Genomic DNA, 18553 nt, shown 5'->3' with positions numbered 1-18553 from the left:
GAAAGCATGAAATACAAGAATAGCAACGCTCAAACAGTGGGTATGATTAGAGAACGCTCTCAACGTCAAGGTCTCTCCCAGGCTGGCTGTGGCAGTAGGTGTATAAAATACTGAAGAACTGAAAAAGGCGAATTATTTAGGCCAGTGGTGTCTCATCTCCAAAATGCCAGTGGACACACAGTCTTAAGACTCTGCATCCGGCTGAACTCGATGGGTGCCATTCTCTTTATGCCGTGGCTTTAATATACACTAGCATATAACCTCTTGCCCAAAGCAAGGGATGCTGTGCACCAGGGGAACAGGACCCACTAGGGAAAACATGTAGCTTTCATGTTTTCCCTCCACTGTTACTGAGCAGTGTCCACTTGGCAGAGCATACAGCCTTTACTTTTCAGGTAGCATGAATTAACATCAAGAGAGTAGAGTGGCATTCGACAGTCAAGTTCCTGAGAGCTTGGGAATCACATCCAACACCCTTCGGAAGATTCTCATCCGGCACTAGTCCGACAGGTTGAAAAGCGCTTGGGGACTGAGGCCTGTCCCATTATTCACTTCCCCTCTCGGTATTCCTTTTGGCTTCCTCCCACCCCAGTGTACCAAACTGCCACAGGATCTTACCCAAGTGTGGTAGCAGTAGATGGAAATGAGTTGTGTGCATTACAGACACGCTCCATCACATTATCAAGGGTCACATTCGCATCTAACTAGAGAGCCGAACGCACGCATCTACTGCAGTGACTTTGCGAACTCGGCGTAGTCGATGTAGCCGTCATTGTTCTTGTCGTCGTCTCGCAGGACGCCGTCGATGATGTTCATCAGCTCATCTTCGCTCATGACGGGCGCCTGCTCACTCCCCTCCTGCGAGAAAGTGAGTGAGGTGACGAGGTGCGGAGTTACAACGGTGCACTAGCAAATACCTAGAAGATCCACGCTCGACTCAGCTAGAAGCTTTGCAGGTAACTAACGTGTGGCCACTTCTAGGAGTCCAGACTCAAACCATACGTCAGACAGTGCCAATGTATAAAAATCCATGTGAGGAACTACATGCCAGTTACAAGGAAGAGATGACCAAAACAGGTCCTTGCTTTTTTGCTTAAAAAACTACTGTTTACTTTCTTAGTTATGAAAGTAATGTACAGCCGCTGTAGAAAGCCCGGTCTGGACCACAAAGAACTGTTTGTCAGAACCTATGATCCATATACCCGTCCTAAGAAAAACTCTCACCGCCTGAACCCCCTGCACAAGTTGCCTAAGAAAATGCAAACAGTGGCATGCTGACCTCAGGGTCAGGACAAGAGGAAGAAAACCCCGCCAACGGTTAGAGTGCACGCTCTCTGAAGAGCACTCACCATCCCGCTCTAAAGGCTGGGGTAGGAGGGCTGTGCAAAGCCGCCATTCTCACGTGGCCAGCTCTCCCTTGGCCATATCTCCCACATCTGTTTTCCACATCTCTGGCCTCCATGACCTCATGTGACAGGACTGCTGGGCCCTAACTCCTCCCCAGGCACTAGTCTCCCCTCACTTACCATCCCTACCACACAGGATCCTCCCCAAACAGTGCTCCAGTGAAACCTGCTTGGGCTCCCTACTGCCCAGAGCAAACCCCACACTGAACTTGTGGTGGCCCTCCTCTCCTCCCTCATCTCTGGGCGAACCCCACACTGAGCTTGTGGTGGCCCTCCTCTCCTCATCTCCACGCCCAGCCCCCGGAGCAGAGGGGAAGACATCAAATCTGGAGGCACAAGATCTCGATGGCAATCCCCTCAGCTAGAAGAGGAGTAACAACAGTGTCTGCCCCGCTCAGGGTGGCCACGGAGCCCCAGACATCTCTACTTCAAAGTGCCTTGGGACACCAGGGAGCTCCACACAGTCTGACACGACCCCAGCCACTTCCTAAGCCTCTGCCCCTGGATCCTGGAGCGGCCGGCCACTCTCCGGGTGAAACAGCCTCTTTCCTGTGCTCGTCTTCTCAGGCTGGACCCTCCAACTCCAGACACAGCAGGAACGCCCAAGCCTTGGCCCAGCCGGGGCCTCCAGCTCGGCCTCTCTGGGGAGGTGGGGAGAGGCGGGCAGAAGCAGGGAGGCACTGCTGGGGGCGAGCAGAGCACCAGTCGCCAAGCCTGGGCACCAGTCTACCCAGACACCCCCCACTGAACTCCCTGACCTACCTCCTTATGGACATGAGTGATGGCCGTGGAGAGTTCTAAGCCGTCAAGCAAATTGTTGCCATCGTAATCGTGCATTTTGAAATAGTGGAGCTGCAGTTCCTGAGGGGACATCTCGTTCTCTGGTTTGTCGATGACACCTTCCAGATGTTCCATGATATGCCTGGAAGCCAGCAATCAGAACATGCCAAAACCTTAACAACGCTGAGAAGGAAAACTACCCAGTGCAGAAACAGACCACGTTCAAGGGCACCACATCCAGCCAGGGCCACGAAAGGGGCCAAACACACAGGCCACCTCTTCTGGGGGGACAGAGGTGCTTTCTCTTTATGTCAGAATCTGCTTACAATATTCTTGAGCTACCAATTTAAACAGTATTTTTTTTAAAAAAGATTAGAATAGGGATGATTTACATGCTTTTAATCCTACTCAGGAGGCAGAGGCAGATGGATCTCTGTGAGTTCGAGGTCTGTTCTACACAGCAAGTTCCAGACCAGCCAAGGCTACATACTGAGACCCCGTCTCAAAATAATGGGTAACAAAGTATAATGTGTGAAACTTACTCGCCAAGAAAGACTCAGCGTTTGAGTGTGTCACTAAAAAAAATCTTGTCAGCCGGGCGGTGGTGGCACACGCCTTTAATCCCAGCACTCGGGAGGCAGAAGCAGGCAGATCTCTGTGAGTTCGAGGCCAGCCTGGGCTACAGAGTGAGTTCTAGGACAGGCTCCAAAGCTACATAGAGAAACCCTGTCTCAAAAAAACAAAACAAAACAAAACAAAAATCTTGTCAAAATCAGGAAGCCATAATTAGAGTCTGGATTCTGCTACTACGTGTGTTGGGTGGGGGAGGGGTAAAAGAGGAAGACTAAACTCTGACAACAGTTCACTGCATTTAGGCTTCAAGAGCCTCCACCTGTGAGATGATAAAGACAGAATACCTTACAACTAGGAGTCCCGAGGGATAAGCACCACCCTTGAAAAACGTCCAGGAGCCCTATGAATGGGCACGAAGGGCAAGAAGGCGGGGTGCCCTGTGGCTGTAGCCGAAGGTGAGGGGGCCCAGACCCGGCCCCGGCGGAATACATACTCTTGGTCGTGCACTGTGTTCTTGTCCAAACCCACGCTGCCATGCTGGCTGCCAGCCCCGTGCTCATGGGCCCTGGCACCCGGGGCACTACAGGCCCAGAGCAGGACACACAGGAAGGGAGCTCTGAGCAGCCGCAGGGTTGTCATGGTGACCGGTACCTGGGAGGAGAGAAACACAGAAGATGAAGGCAGAGCCCCAGAGCTCAGGCGCCTTCCAACAGCTGACAGACGGTATATGCTCCTGGGAAACCTGCGAGGTGGCGGGCCGCAGACAAGGGCACTTCAGACCAGCTCTGGCTCAGCTGTGGGGCTGGAGCTCAGTGGTAGAGCCCTTGCCCAGCATGCACCAGGTTCTGGGTTCCACTCCCAGTACCACAGAAAAAGTCCAGCTCTGCCACTGGCTCTCCTGCTCCCCATCACTGACGTGGACAGTAGAGGGCCACGGTGTTTCCTGATGGAACGTCAGAGGGCTGAGCAGCCGGAGAGAGCTTGAAAGGATCCAAAGACTAGTTCTGCCTGTAAGCCAACAGCCCACAGAGAGAAACGCTTCCTACTGGAGTACAGCAAAAGCAGAATAAGGGATTCTCGAAAAAGAAAAACCCTTCGGGAGTTTTGAAGCAATTTCCCTGGGTGAAGCAATACCGGAGAAGGCTGGCTGATGTGGTGATACTTCAGCTAGGCTGGACAGACAGACAGTGGCAGGCAAGTGGGAGGAGGTGCAGGAAGGGAGTCTGGTCTCAGGGTAGGCAGCCAGAGCCGTGGCAGGTGGAAAGGTGAACAGACTGAGCATGCAGAGCCAAGAGGCTGACATTTCCTGAGGACAAGGGGAGCAACTGGCAGTTCTCGAGATGAGCTCCCGGGCTGGCTTGGCTTCAGGCTGACTCAGGCGGGGTTTGATGAAATGGGGCGGAGTGGGGCAGGACTGGAAGACAGGACCATGGCAGCGGAGGGAAGCCATCAGGTTGGTCCCAACAACCTCAAGGCAGCGATTTGGAAAAGAGGCCATCACCCCACCTGTCCACCAGCCAGGGTCCTGAGGGGCTCATGACTGAACATGGTGAGAGCATTGGAAAGAAAGTTAGAGAGCGGTTCAGATTGCATCCTGATGACACCTGGAATTGAGCTCAACAAGACAACTCAGGCACCTGGCAAGCTCCCTGAAGACCATCTTAGGTCATACCTTGGGTAGGCCTTCATTAACTAGTGGGCGGCTCAATGCAAAGTCCTGTCCTTCTGGGCTTAGACTGGAGACTCACCTCAGAACGGAAGGGAAAGACAGCTCAGGACCTCAAATACAGTCTGGCGTTCTCAACCTCAAAAGGCAGAGCCAATTCCACCATGACTAACAGTAGCAGGACCCCAAACCTTCAGCAGTGAAGACAAAGCATGATGTTCAGGTCCCCCCTCAACATTCTGTAAATTCAAAGCACAGCTCTCAAGCCATGCTGTCTCCTCCTTGTACCAGGGGCTGGGAAGCAGTGGCCCTGTGGTCCTTCACCCATCCTGAATGCTCTCAGGGAGGACCTGAGAGAGTATGCCATCCTGTGACAGTTACAAAGATTTTCTTAATCTAAGTTGCCCATCTCCTGTCCCTGTAAAGGGAGCAGCAACCACTGGGAAGAATAACTTTCAGGGTGCAAAAAAGCAGTATCCAGCCTGACTACTGTGCAGTGACATCACGATGTCTGTCCTTCTGCCTAAGATTTCTAATACAGATTAAATAAAAAGGCAGGTGTCAAAAGTCTACCCATAATTCATTGTTGTAAAGCATATATGCACACACAGTACACTGTTTTAACAAAGACTGTTAAATTATGATTCTTTTTACTTTTCTACTATTTTAAAATGTCTACTATAACTGGGCATGGTGGTACACCGCTTCAGCCCCAGCACTTGGGAAGCAGTGGCAGATGAATCTCTGTGAATTGGAGGCCGGCCAGTCTGGTCTGCACAACGAGTGTGTGTGGAGGCCGGGTTGATTTCAGGTGTCTTCCACAATTGTTCTCTACTTCATATACTCAGGCAGGGTCTCTCACTGAAGCCCAGGCTTGCTGACTCAGCTAGTTTACCTAGCAAGCTTCCTATCCCCCTAGCCCTGCCTCCCAAGCACTGAGATTATAGACAGCTGCCACATACACCTGGCATTTATGTGGGTGCTGGGTGTTGGAATCCCAGGCCTTAAGCTGCAAGCAGTGTACCCACTGGGCCATCTCCCCAGCCTGCGGCCAAGTTCTGATGTCAGTGTAACTTCAAAGGTAGACCTTTGAAGCTGTCTATTAGACAGATGGTTGGGTTGGGTGATCACTGAATCCATGGAGCCCTTTCCACTACCAACATGGTTGGATCCAGTTGGGATGTGTATCTTTGGGGATGTTTTCTACTCACGTAATAACAAAGAGTAACCACATGATTAATAAACACAGGAACTGTGAGCCCAGGTTATCCTTTCTTCAAGGGACACAGCATAAAAGCCAAGAACCACTGGGCACACTGCAGCAGTTCCCAACCAGAAGGAAGAGCCCACAAGCACTACAATGACAAGAGGTAAGGACTGCCACCCGTCAAATTAAACTGCTCCGTCAAAAGAAAACCGAATGCTCCATACTGCCCAAAGAACAAGTTGCATCATCCACACTCCCATTACTTAGTTCGAGGCCATGGGCACACTGCTTGGAAGAGAAGCCCCAAGAGTTAGTTCCCAAGCTCACTGGCCTTCAGGAAATTGCACTGGCCAAGCTAGAGAAAAATCCAGGTGAGGAGAGATGGACTAACTGACTGATTCTCCTTTCCAAAAGACAGGCAGATGACCATGTGTAGTGTTGTGGAATATTAGTTTAAGATATATTACATTCCTTTATGCTGTAGAATATGTCTAATGATGCAAAGATGTGTTGCATTCTTTTATGTTGCACATGCAGCATTTGCTGCCTAAAACACCTGATGATCTAATAAAGAGCTGAACAGCCAACAGCTAGGCAGGAGAGAGAAATAGGTGGGGCTGGCGGGCAGAGAAAATAAATAGGAGAAATCTAGGGTGGGGAAAGGGTGAGGATCGAGAAAAGGAGGAGAGAAGGACACCAGGTCAGCCACCCAGCCAGCGATGGTGTAAGAAGGAAAGAAAGATATATAGAATAAAGAAAGGTAAAAAGCACAGAGGTAAAATGTAGTTAAAGAGAAATGGGATAATTTAAGTTATAAAAGCTGGCTAGAAACAAGTCAAGCTAAGGCCGGGCATAAGTAAGAATAAGTCTTCGCATATTTATTTGGGAGCTGGGTGGCAGGCCCCCAAAGAGTAAAAACAAACAAACAAACAAACAAACTACAGGATAGAGCCTTATTTTGCTGTATCTGCAGCCTTGGAAAGTTGACTATCCTATGTCCTCTATAAATGGTTCATTTATAGGTTAGCAGAACTACTTACATACTCTTGACCGAAGACTGTTCTCATCTTTTGGGGAAGATTGTCTTCAACAGAATGTGCAGCTTTGGGAAAGACCCACATATAGCAGCGAAAAAGGAAAAGGATATTGCTAAGCCCAAGAGATCAGCCCCATTAACCCAGGCTATCAGGGGAGTGACACTACCGCCAGATCCAGAGGGGGCTTTGGAAAATGACCCATGCCTCAGCATTCATCACAAGGAGCGGCCTGAGTCTGACGGGGCAATGCTGACCTCCCTCAGAACCTTGACTCCAACGAGGTTCCCCTCACTGCTCCTGTGGCCTCTGTTCCCACCAACTGCATCTGGTCATTCCTTCTAGGCCTGGTTCAAACGTGACCCAAAGACTCTTGCAGCTAACATCGCCTACTTCCTTGTCTGTTTCCTCCTTCCTGTTTCCCTTTTTCCCCTTTCCAAAGGCCAGGACCTTGCCTTCTCTCGTCTGCGTCTGTGTACTGAACAATGCTGAGCTGGCCTGGGGAAGCCTGGTCGGAATCAGATGTGGCACAACAATCTGTCAGTCTTTATCTCAAGGCTCCGGCCTAAGCTTGAACTTTCCTTTGGAGCATTCCCACTCCTGGGAAGGGCCTGGCCCACTCTTCCCCTGGAATTGTGTCTTTATTCCTATCAGTAAGTGAGGTTTCCTCCTAGCAGCTGTTGGCAGCTTTTTTCTAAGCCCTGGGGCCCTTCGTTAAGAATTTACATTCAGCTGGGTATGGTGGTCCACACCTTTAATCCCAGCACTCCAGAGGGAGAGGCAGGCTGATCTCTGTGAGTTCAAGGCAGCCTGGTCTACAGAGTGAGTTCGAGGACAGCCAAAGATACACAGAAAAACCCTGTCTCGAAGAAAAAAAAAAAAAAAAGAAAGAAAATTTACATTCAAAGCAGGTACATTTGACAACATCCAGATATCCCCCGTACCCAGAGTCAAAGCCAGAGAAGACTGGCCAGTACTTCCTTAGTTTGCCATGGTCTGGAGACCATCTCCATGGTCTCGAAGTAAAAGTAACCAGTAAGGTTCCAGGTTAAAGACACCTCTCCATGGGCTGAGGTTGAAAACTTGTCCTGACCAGGTTGGCGTTTAATAGTCTGATCTATCTGTTTATCGGGGGAAGCCACAGAAAAGCCATGCTACCCTTACACATTTAACTAACAGCCTAGTAACAGAGCAGAACTGTGAAGGCTGTGAGAACAGGGCTGTTGACACAGGCTGACTCCTCTATCACAGATCACACACAGCCTTATGCAAAACAGACGCCACTAAAAGAGGCACCTAAGGGGTTTCACATGACCCCCCACTCACACTTGGAATGTCACTGGAAGCATGAAAAAGAAATATTTCAACCAAAACACTGTGCCCCTCCTATAAGGAACATATGACAGTGAACCCCTAAACTCAGGAAAGACGTAGGTCCAATGTAGGAGCAGAATAATCAATTGTGGAGGGACGGGTCTTGAGTAAAGTACAAAGAGGTGAGTCACAGCAGCCTTTGCAGGCCCTGTGCAAGAGCTTGAAAGGGTGGTGAGAATCCACAGAAGGGCAAGGGGATGGGCAGGAGCATATGACCACGTCTCTAGTTCCCCGGTAATGGATGAACTGAAGAGGCTCAGAAATAACCAAAGGAGCAGAGAGGAAGGGATGAATCGCCTAGGGCAGAAAGGTGTCCGGGAAAATGAGAGTTCTGAATGGGTTCGATGGATCTGAGGCGTGCAGGCGAGAATGACGCCCAGGCCTCTGGTGTGGGCATCTGTGTGGATGGAGGTGCCACGCTCCAGAGAGGGAAAACAAGAAAAACGAGCATCCCTTGTCTTTCCAACCGCCCAGGTTCAGGCTGGCCAACCCCGCTGGAACAACAGGACCTGTGGGTCTGCCCCAGGAGGACGGGGGAGCCAGGGGCAGCTGGAGTAACGCCCGCGGGCCGCGTGCTCCCAGGCCAGCCGGGGTCAATGTCTAGCCCACACAGCTGGCCCCACAGCCTGCTGTGACACCCGCCCCGCTCCCCGCCCCAGGGGCTGAGCGCGGGGCTCATCCCGGCAGACACGTCTGGCCCCGAAGCCCCCCTCGGAAGTCAGGCTGCCTCCGTGGACCACAGGTCCCGCTGCGCCCGGGTGGTCGGCGCCCTCCACCCCGCCACTCCGGCCTCTCCATCCCGAGCCCCAGGACCCCGGCATCGCCCGCCGATCTCTGCCCTGCGAGGTCAGGCTTCCCGCCCGCCGGTCCGCTCACCCTGACAAGCCCCGACGCGGTCGCGAAGCACTCCCGTCTGAGCCTTGCCAGCTACCGTCCCCCGGGCGCTTACTCTCGGCCCCGCCGCCGGACCCGCACGCCCGCTCCGCCGCGCACGCGCACCGCCTCCCCCCCGCCCACCGGGGACCGTCGGCCACGCCCCCCGGGCGGCCCGCTCCGGTGAGTCCACGTGTCTCGGGCAGCCGGCCCGGCCGGACCCGCCTCCCGAGGGCGACACCCGGCTGCTCCGGCCCCCAGGAGCCCCAGCGGCGCGCTAGTTGCTAGGCAACCCCGGAAGCCCCGGGACGTGGCTCGACGTGGGCTGTGGGTTGCAGGATCCGGATGGGGCGGAGTCCAAAACCGACCAGCCACGCCTTCTCTATCCTTTGGTTCCTCCGGTTCCTCCCGCTACAAACTGGGTATCAAGAGAGTAAAACCCCAAACTCCTGCCCTAATGAAACCGCTTGGAAGATGCCGGTGCTCGCCCGGGGCCCTGATCGTTTCTCAGATCAGCCTACTTTCCATTTTTCTCTTTGCCCCATTCCTCAGCGTCAATAGCTTGCTCCTCCGAGACTTTATGGACGACCCAGCTTGTGAAGTTCCTGAAATCGTCTCTTTTTATTATTTGAGAGAAGACTATCTTTTCAAAAACGATCCTGCCCTTTTCTCTTACACGAAATTGTCATTCGGTGAATGTGTATTGACCAGATGGATGTAGGGGCTTAGGACTGTACATTTTTAAATTCTTCTCCCGTTTGTATCCATACAAAAACATAATCGTTTTTGTTTTTTTTTTTTTCCCCAGAGGCGCCTACATCAAAAAGGGGAGAGAGTAACTGTGTAAAGAGATTATATAAGAGCCCCCGCCCCCGCTTCCTTAAGGCCTTGAAAATGGGCCAACAGTATTGTCTTTGTCTTGCCCTCCCTCTTTCATCCAAGATTAAAATTTCAACATTATCCCATAGGGAGAAAAAAAAGCCCCAGAGTCCCTAAAGAGATTATTAGCACAACATTCCGTCTCATTTTGAAGTTTCAATTAATTTGATCCAGTTCATTCCGGGTACCATGCACCTGCCGTGTATCCATCCGTTTGTTTTTTAGATCCACCAGAGTTGGGCATCTTCTACCTCTGTGGCACTGTCCTGGAAGCTACAAATACAGGTAGTTTACAGTCCTTCTTTTAAGAAGCTCAGGAACCAGTAACTGGACTGCATCTTCAGTCTATCTAGCCAATTCTTCCATCTTTTTTTTCCTTTTCCTTTTTTTTTTTTTTTTTTTTTTTTTTTTGGTTTTTCGAGACAGGGTTTCTCTGTGTAGCTTTGCGCCTTTCCTGGAACTCACTTGGTAGCCCAGGCTGGCCTCGAACTCACAGAGATCCGCCTGGCTCTGCCTCCCGAGTGCTGGGATTAAAGGCGTGCGCCACCACCGCCCGGCTTCCTTTTCCTTTTTTTATAAGGCAGAACTTCATGTAGCTCAGGCTGACCTGGATCTTACTATGTAGGTGGGGGTAGCCCGGAACTCCTAATCCTCCTCCCTCCACTCCCAGAGTTTTTTTTTTTTGTTGTTGTTGTTGTTTTGTTTTGTTTTCTGTTTTTTTTGTTTTTGTTTTGTTTTTTAAATGGGCATTTGCCACCAACTCAGGCACTTCACTTTTTCTACGGATGCTCTCTTTTGTTATCTCTTTCTACCTGACCATTCTTATCAGCATGCAAGCTTGTCTTCTGGTCCTTTCTCTCAGTGCTATTGAAATGGCAATCCCCATGCAAAGCCAGTGGTCTCTTTCGGCTTGCTTACTTTCTCAACACTGTTCATCACACACACACACACACACACACACACACACACACACACTTTCTCAACACTGTTCATCACACACACACACAACAACAACAACAACCACCACCAGCCACCATCACCACCAACAAACCACCAACAACAACAACCACAACCACCACTAACAACAACAACCAACAACAACCACCACCACCTGAAGCATTTCCCTTTGTTTTCTGATCCTGCACTCTTTGTTCTCCTGTCTGGCTGGTTACTCTTTCTTGGCTGTTTTGGCTTCACATTCTCAATGTACAAATAAAAATATGAAGAGGTCCTGAATGCCCTTCTCTATCGACACAATGTGATTTCATCTAGTCTTGTGCTTGAAAACCCAGTTGCATGAAAATGAACTCCCAAAAAGGGTTTTGTATGTGTGTATGTGATGTATTTTTATGTGTGTGTGTTTATGTGTGGATGCCATAAATCTACATTGAATACCTTCCTCTGTCCCTCTTCTCTTATTTTGAGACAGGGTCTCTCGATGAACCTGGAGTTCATCAGTTTGGCAAGGCTGGATGACCAGCTGCTGAGCTCCAGGAATCCTGTTGTCTCTGCACCTCCCTTCTCCAGCACTGAGACGACAGACAGTTTTGACCGTGCCAGGCTGTCTTATGGGTGCTGGTGGTCCAAGCTCAGGTCCGCTGGCTTGTATGGCCGTACTTTCCTGATGAGCTGTCTTTTCCATATTTGTTTATCTTCAGATCACCTCCCCTTATCCTTTTTAGTTCCTGTAAGAAATTGCCTCCTTTCCATTTCCATATGAATGTGTGAATGGTATCTCCAGTTTAACTAATCCTTCCAAAATCTCAACTCTCCCCCTCACACCTGTGTGTTCCTCAGTCTTGCCTGTTGTAGCTGTATCACTGATACTCATTCGGTTGATGGAGTTAAAATTCTTGGAGGTCTTCATGACTCCGTCACCTTTGCCTACACTCTTCCAGCAAGGCTCTTTGTGCTGTCAAAACAGACGACTTTAAAACACATCTACACCTCTTCCTCCCTCCTACGATTCTGTTCCAAGGACCCATCCTCCACGATGGGAGGCCCTGAGATGGCTTCCCAGCCGAGGGGTCTGTTTCTATCCATTCTTATCCAAGCTTGGGCCATGGGTGAGAAGCCACCTCTGTGATTTTGAGGTGGCTGTTGTGTAACTTGAGACCAATCTGACTAGAGGAAGGGAGCTGGTGGCGAAAGGGTCTCCGTTCCAAACTGGAAAGTTGGAAAATATTGAAACTGCCAAGTGGCTGCCACTTGCTGGACCTTGAGCACAGTCCACATGCCAAGCATAGTTGTATTCTAAGAACTATCTAGAATATCTGTGAACATTGACCTTTGTTAGTAGCTTTCTACAAAGTCCTTCAATGGAATGGCAAATCTAGGTTAGAACAGTTGGATTTGAAAGCACAGATTAAAGAGGATCTTGGTCTGCAGCCTGTTAACTGAACTGGCCAAGAGCCGCACGGGCTGGAGCCTTGCTGTGGGATTTAAATGACCCATTTCCTTTGTGTGCTTAAGTCCAAACCAGCACAAGTGGGGAAAGAAAAAAACAAAACAAAAACTTTATTATGAGACAAGACTGAGGCCCCAAGTAGCTAGCAAGTAGGGGGCATCTCCTTGCTCAAGTGTGATTTTGAATTGCTTGAAAATGATGTTTTGTCTGTGGAGAGGATGCCAGGGTGGGTGAGAATGGGATGAAAATAATACTTCAATTTATAACTCCTGGTGTTGCTATGAGCGTTCAAAACTATATAAATGTATGATTGGTGGACATGGGGAAGAAATCCAGTCTGAGGCAATTACAGACAGTACTGCTTTAAACATGTACCTTTTCGCACCTCTGTTCACATTTGGGAAAAATAAATTGAAATATTTAATACAAAGCAACTTAAAGACTCTCTAAGTGAGCTATTTCACATTGACTAGACATCTAATGAATTACTGAATCATGTGGCCTTCAAATGTCAAGCCTGTTCAACAACATGCTGGTGTGGATGCTCAACCCTATGGCAATCCCCAGACCTCAGAATTCTCTCCAGCCAGGAGTGGGATTCAACCCAAGTGCGTTCTGCAGAATTAGAAGACAGATTAAGGGTGGGACTTCTGCATTTTCCCACTAAGAACCTACTACATTGCCACCAAAGAAACCCTGCTATTTCTATTTGGCAGCAGTAGACTGGAATTGCTGACTGACTATACCATGTTTTCTAGTCTCTGTTTTCTTGAACGGAAGCTCTTGCCATCTGTTCACACTGCAGATTGAATGTGTTTCCCTGCAGGCTTATTTACATTGTGTGTATATACAGTTGAAGAAAAGCACGTGCTAAAAAAAAGAAAAGAAAAGATGTCCTAATGGGGCTGAAGAGGTGGCTCAGTGGTTAAGAGCAGGTGTTCCTGCAGAAGAACTATGTTCAGTTCCCAGCACCCACATGGAGGCTCACAACCATTTGTAACTGCAGTTCCAGGGAGATCTGATGCTGTCCTCTGGTCTCTACTGGCACAAACATACATGCATTCAAAACACCCATAGACATTAAAAAATTATAGGAAAATGTTCAACGCAGTGAGCTTTCAGAGACTACATCCATATGATTAGCACCTAGAACAAGAATTAGAACATTACCAACATGCCAAGTACGGTGGCACAGGCCTTTAGCCCAGCACCTAGGAAGCAGAGAGATAGGCAGATCTCTGTGAGTTCGAGGCCAGCCTGGTCTACAGAGCGAGATCCAGGACAGCCAGGGCTACACAGAGAAACCCTATCTCAGTGAAAAACAAAACCAAATACCACCCTTTCCGAAGGTACACATTATCCTGACTCTAACAATACAGGATGCTTTTCACTAGTTTTTGTCTCTTACATAAATAGAGTCACACACTGCATACTCTTTTGTCTGTGGCTCCTTTGCTAGGTATAATTGTTTTTTTAAGATACAGTCTTGCTACATAGCCCTGACTGGCCTGGAACTCACTATGTAGACCAAGTGGCCTCTAACAGAGACTCACCAGCCTCTGCCTCCCAAGTGCTGGGATTAAAGGGATACGCTATATATTCAGCTACTCAGCACAATTTTGAGATCCATCCTTGTTGGTGTAGTGTAGAATCATTCAGCCTCATTTCTGAATTCTACTCTATGGGGTCAGCAAATATTATACGCTGTTGTACTGCTGATGGACACCCAAGGAAGTTCCCGGTTTTTGGCTGTTACAAACGATTCTGCTCTGGACGTTGTAGAGCATATATGTCTTTTGTTGCATATGTGTTCACATTTCTGTTAGATTTTTACCTAAGAGGAGAATGGCTGACATGTAGGGAATGCAGATGTTCCTCTTTGTACAACCAAAGTGTTTCCAGGTGGTTGTGTCAACACGTGTGAGTTCTGTCACTCCACATTTTCCACAACCCTTGGCACTTCCTATTTTTTTTTTTTTTATGTTAGCTAGGTTTTTGCTCTCTAGCTTAAATTACAGGAAGCCAAAGCTAGACCTGAAGGAGGAGCGCTGTGGTCTGAATATGTTTTATCCCTGTAGAGCTCATGCTGAAATTTAATTACCGCTATGGCGATGTTAGGAGGAAGGGCCTTTAAAAAGTGTTACGTCATTAAGAAAGGTGAATGTCTTTGGAGGATGAGTTGATTCTTATGGGACTGGATTAATTAACTCGAGAGAGCTGGTGGTTATAAAAAAGAAAAAACTTGCACCCGGGTTTTTTTTTTTCCTTTGCATGAGCCAACTTGTCACTGGCCTTCCACTTCTGTCTCACAGTAAAGCAGCAGAAGGCCACCAGTGGTGTCATACTCTTGAACTTCCCAATATCTGGAGCCACGAGCCAGGGTATACCTTTATAAAATGCCTAGACTTGGGAATTCTATTCTGGCAACATAAGATGGGCTAAAACAAGGGGCCTGTGTTTAATATGGAGGGCACTGGACTCCCGATGTCTGTAGGAGCTGGTGAGATGTTAGGGTTAACTCCTTTGAGGATGCATGCATCCAAAACGGGTGTACGTGAATTTTAGAGAAGCAAAAAGCAGCAGCAGGTACATGCTGGTGCTGGTACTTTACTATGCAGTAGCATAGTTTGCATTTTCAAACCCTTTTCTGTCCCAGCCACCCCGACAAGAGAAGCTAAACACATTAAATATTGTCCCACCTTTTTTCTCCAGCTAAAGAACCAAGGGATGCAGTCCTAGGCATGATACATGGAACTTGAGAAACCTGCTTTTCTGATAAGTAAACAATGGCTGCTACAGCCCTTTCTCTTCACAGACAGAGATGGAATAGGAATCACCTTCCAGCCGTGAAGAGTTGTGGGGAACCCCAGAAGGACTGGCCCCCCAGTACCGCAATACAAAGGCCACGCGAGATGTATAGAGTGTGAACTGAGTTTACCAATCTCAGCCATTGGAGGCTCAAACCACAATTTATATAAAGAGCATACAATAATAACTTTATAACCAGCAAAATAGTATTTATTAAAAAAAAATCACACATGTTATGGGCTCCTAAGCTCGCAGATGGGATGGGAATGTCAAGACAGGACAGCTAGAAGCATGCAGGAAGGGTAAAGCACATGACAAAGATGTAGATTTTCAACGTTTCCAAGTCTGGTCGTCTCTCTCTTGGTCCTCAGGGAGTCTCTCTTCTGAGAGCGGAAACAAAGAGTCCAAGAGGAGAAGGTCATGGAGTGTGTTTTGTGGGGAAGATTTCTTTGGAAAAGTCTTTACAGCCAGCTGGTTCTGACCCCTCTCTAGGGAGAGAGGGGTCAAGGATTTTATAGGGTCGCCCTGAGACAGGACGCGTATGCCAATCTGGTCCTGAGAAAAGAGAGAGGGCATGAAGGAGAGAGGCGAGAGGAGGGCCTGGACATGAGCTGTGCCCTCGGAGGGCAGCTCCAGTGAGACGGGAATCTCGGGGACCAAGCAGTTCTGCAGAGATTTAGAACTGGTCAAAGTTATGAGAATAGGTGACGGCAGAGTGCTCAGCCCTAAACGGGACATCCCCTCAGAGACAACTGCTCAAGACATCTGTGTGGTGGCCCCCAGAGGCTATCTAGTGAGACCTTACTCAGGGTCAGAGAAGCTGAGCTTGCTTTACCCAGTAGGGCTGCAAAATGAGATGATTTGTCCACAGGTGTGCTTACCAGGTGTTTGGAAGGGCCTATCTACACTTGGCTGTACGGTGTGCTTTGATCTTGCAAGGGAGAAGGTCTTTTGCCTCTCCTCTTGGCATATTATAAAAAGCCCTTTTGAATAAACCTATGGGTGGCTGCACATTGACCCAGGACCCTGAAGCTATCCTGTTTCTCTGTCTTTCTTATTGTCTCCTTCTATCTTTCTACCTATCATTTCCTCATTTCTCTCTCCTCCACCCAAGAACACTTTGATAAGTGGGAACACGTTGGAGCTGGACTCTGACAGACCTCACACATCTGCTCAGGGACATCTTAGAAGAGGAGGTGGAAAGAACATAAGAGCCAGAGGATGGAGAGGGGCTTCTGAAATGTTCTCTTCTGGACATGACATGGCCATTGCACACATGACCTCACTGTAGCTAGGTGACTTGCCCAAGACCCAGCTAACAAGATCAGTCAACATCCAACAGGGCAGTAACTGGACTGAATGAGATACAAAAATAAAAAGAGGAATAGAGATCTGATTGGGGAAATGGAAAAGTGGAGGGTAGTTCTTTGGGGGAAGGGAGAAGCAAATACAGAAGAAGAAGGGGAAAATAATAGTAAAGATGCCTGAAAAAATCATAAGGAATCAGACCATTAGCTATCTAAAAACCCTAGACTGAATATAATTCAGGTATATATATGAATTTTCATTTAAACTACGGATATACTGCAAATATGTGTGTGTATATATATATATATATATATATATATATATATATATATATGTAGTTATATATATATATGTAGTTTAAATGAAAAAAGTGTGTGTGTGTGTAGTTTAAATAAAAATTTCTTGGTTTTTTTTGTTTTGTTTTGTTTTTCGAGACAGGGTTTCTCTGTGTAGCTTTGCGCCTTTCCTCGGACTCACTTGGTAGCCCAGGCTGGCCTCGAACTCACAGAGATCCGCCTGGCTCTGCCTCCCGAGTGCTGGGATTAAAGGCGTGCGCCACCACTGCCCGGCCGCTAAATAAAAATTTCTTATCCTGGGCTGACAATGCTCCCTCCAAGAGCCAAAGACCACCTAACAAAACCCCCAATACCAGGCATGAGAAGCTTTCCTTTGAGTTGTTTTTCAGGGTTGTTCAAGAGACTTCTAAAATATATTGCTATTGACCTTGGTTGCCCTTCAGAGGTAGGAGGTAAGTCCATATTGCTAAAGACACCATATACTTCAGACACATGGCCCAGAGGCCCTTAAGGTGGAACTGACCCGAGTGCCTCCTCCCTGAGGACTGGCTTTCATGGTACCAGAAGGCACCATGCCAGCTCCCAAAGGAGGGAAGCAACCACCAGTCCTGCCCAGCTATGGCACTTATGGACCATAACGACCAGCATGGCATAATAACCCTAAGCGTGTAGTAGTGGTATATGTACCTTGGCAGTAACCAACCACTCTCTATAGGATTTAAGACCTGTTCATGAGAGAAAAACCATGCCTGGTGCTGGAAACCTAGCTGACTTCTCAAGGCTAGTGAAGTCCTGGATCTTGGAAGAAAACCTACAATCACTATTTTTCTTTACTAAACCAGCACAATCCCTAACTACATTCTAAACATTGGTCCTTATACCCACAGGGAAGTGCAGTCCTCACCCCGCATGAAACTTCTCTTTGCAACAGAGACCATTACAGAAAACCACAGCCAATTAAAATGCAGAGTTGTGGAGCCCCGTATCAGTAAATACCTCTACAAGACACTGTGAACATTGTGGAAGAGGGGGCAGAAAGACTGTAAGAACCAGAGGATCCGGGAGTTTGCTGTGAGACCGTGTCTCCTAGTGAAGTCAGAAGCCACATTCATGAAGTCTCACCAGTATGACAGCCTAAACAAGAACTGAACAAGGACAACTCCAAAAAAACTGCAGGCTGCTGAGGAATGCTGACATTGGAGGATTCTTCAAGGACAAGCACACCAATTGGTTATCCAGTACCAAATAGTCAGCCCAACATACATACTGTTAAATTTCAAACCCTGGATGAAGGTCTGAGATGCCTATTTAACATATCAAAGTGGACCTGGCCGCCAGGTTCTCCCAGCATCCCTCAGTCCCCACCTGTTACCGAGTATGGCTGGCATACCCGGGCCCCTACCCTGAACTCTCCAGCCCAGGGGCTGGACTGCCCTTTCCCCAGAGGCTCTTCCCTATATAATCCAGACATTTTGGTGACCTCCCCTTTTGTACCTTTGGCCTCCTGGCTGCTGCACCTGGTTCCCCTCTCTCCCTCTCCCTTCCCCTTCCTGTCTCCTAATGTGGTTCAGGGTCATGTCCACCTGGACTCTCCCAGATGTCCCTGCCTCTGGCGATGCTCTTCCTTTTATCTGCAATAAACTTTCTCCTCCACCACACCTGGGAGCAGTCCTGTCCTTTCCTTTCCTTTTTATTTCTTTTTTTCTTTCACAGATGAGTAACATTATTGAGACTGAGCAGGTTATATTTAGGAATATAGATATATATATCTATATATGTATGTGACAACAGTTTTTTTTTTTTTTTTTTTTTTTTTTTTTTTTTGGTTTTTCGAGACAGGGTTTCTCTATGTAGCTTTGCGCCTTTCCTGGGACTCACTTGGTAGTCCAGGCTGGCCTCGAACTCACAGAGATCCGCCTGGCTCTGCCTCCCGAGTGCTGGG

At 48.4% G+C, this 18553-nt stretch overlaps 1 protein-coding gene across 1 annotated transcript; it reads right to left on the bottom strand.

Annotated features, from left to right (window-relative positions):
- Positions 1–346: 346 nt before the first annotated feature.
- Mcfd2 (multiple coagulation factor deficiency 2, ER cargo receptor complex subunit) lies at positions 347–9156 on the bottom strand. The gene is made up of 4 exons (XM_059252918.1): positions 8917–9156; positions 3253–3410; positions 2169–2328; positions 347–858 (listed from the first exon to the last, which is right to left on the bottom strand). Exons 2-4 carry the CDS (start codon positions 3396–3398, stop codon positions 727–729), a joined length of 438 nt encoding a protein of 145 aa, XP_059108901.1. The 5' UTR covers positions 3399–3410; positions 8917–9156; the 3' UTR covers positions 347–726.
- Between the last annotated feature and the right edge of the window lie 9397 nt (positions 9157–18553).

Source organism: Peromyscus eremicus, unplaced genomic scaffold, assembly GCF_949786415.1.
Source record: "Peromyscus eremicus unplaced genomic scaffold, PerEre_H2_v1 PerEre#2#unplaced_506, whole genome shotgun sequence".
In the NCBI taxonomy this organism is placed as follows: domain Eukaryota; kingdom Metazoa; phylum Chordata; class Mammalia; order Rodentia; family Cricetidae; genus Peromyscus; species Peromyscus eremicus.
The sequence above is the reverse complement of the archived record's forward strand: the minus strand, read 5'-3'. Positions and strand labels throughout refer to the sequence as shown.

Coding starts and splice junctions, on each gene's coding strand:
- Mcfd2 (XM_059252918.1), bottom strand. CDS start 3,398: ATGACAACCCTGCGGCTGCTCAGAGCTCCCTTCCTGTGTGTCCTGCTC. Junction 2,329..3,252: donor AACACAGTGCACGACCAAGA/GTATGTATTCCG, acceptor GCTGGCTTCCAG/GCATATCATGGAACATCTGG. Junction 859..2,168: donor TCACTCATGTCCATAAGGAG/GTAGGTCAGGGA, acceptor ACTTTCTCGCAG/GAGGGGAGTGAGCAGGCGCC.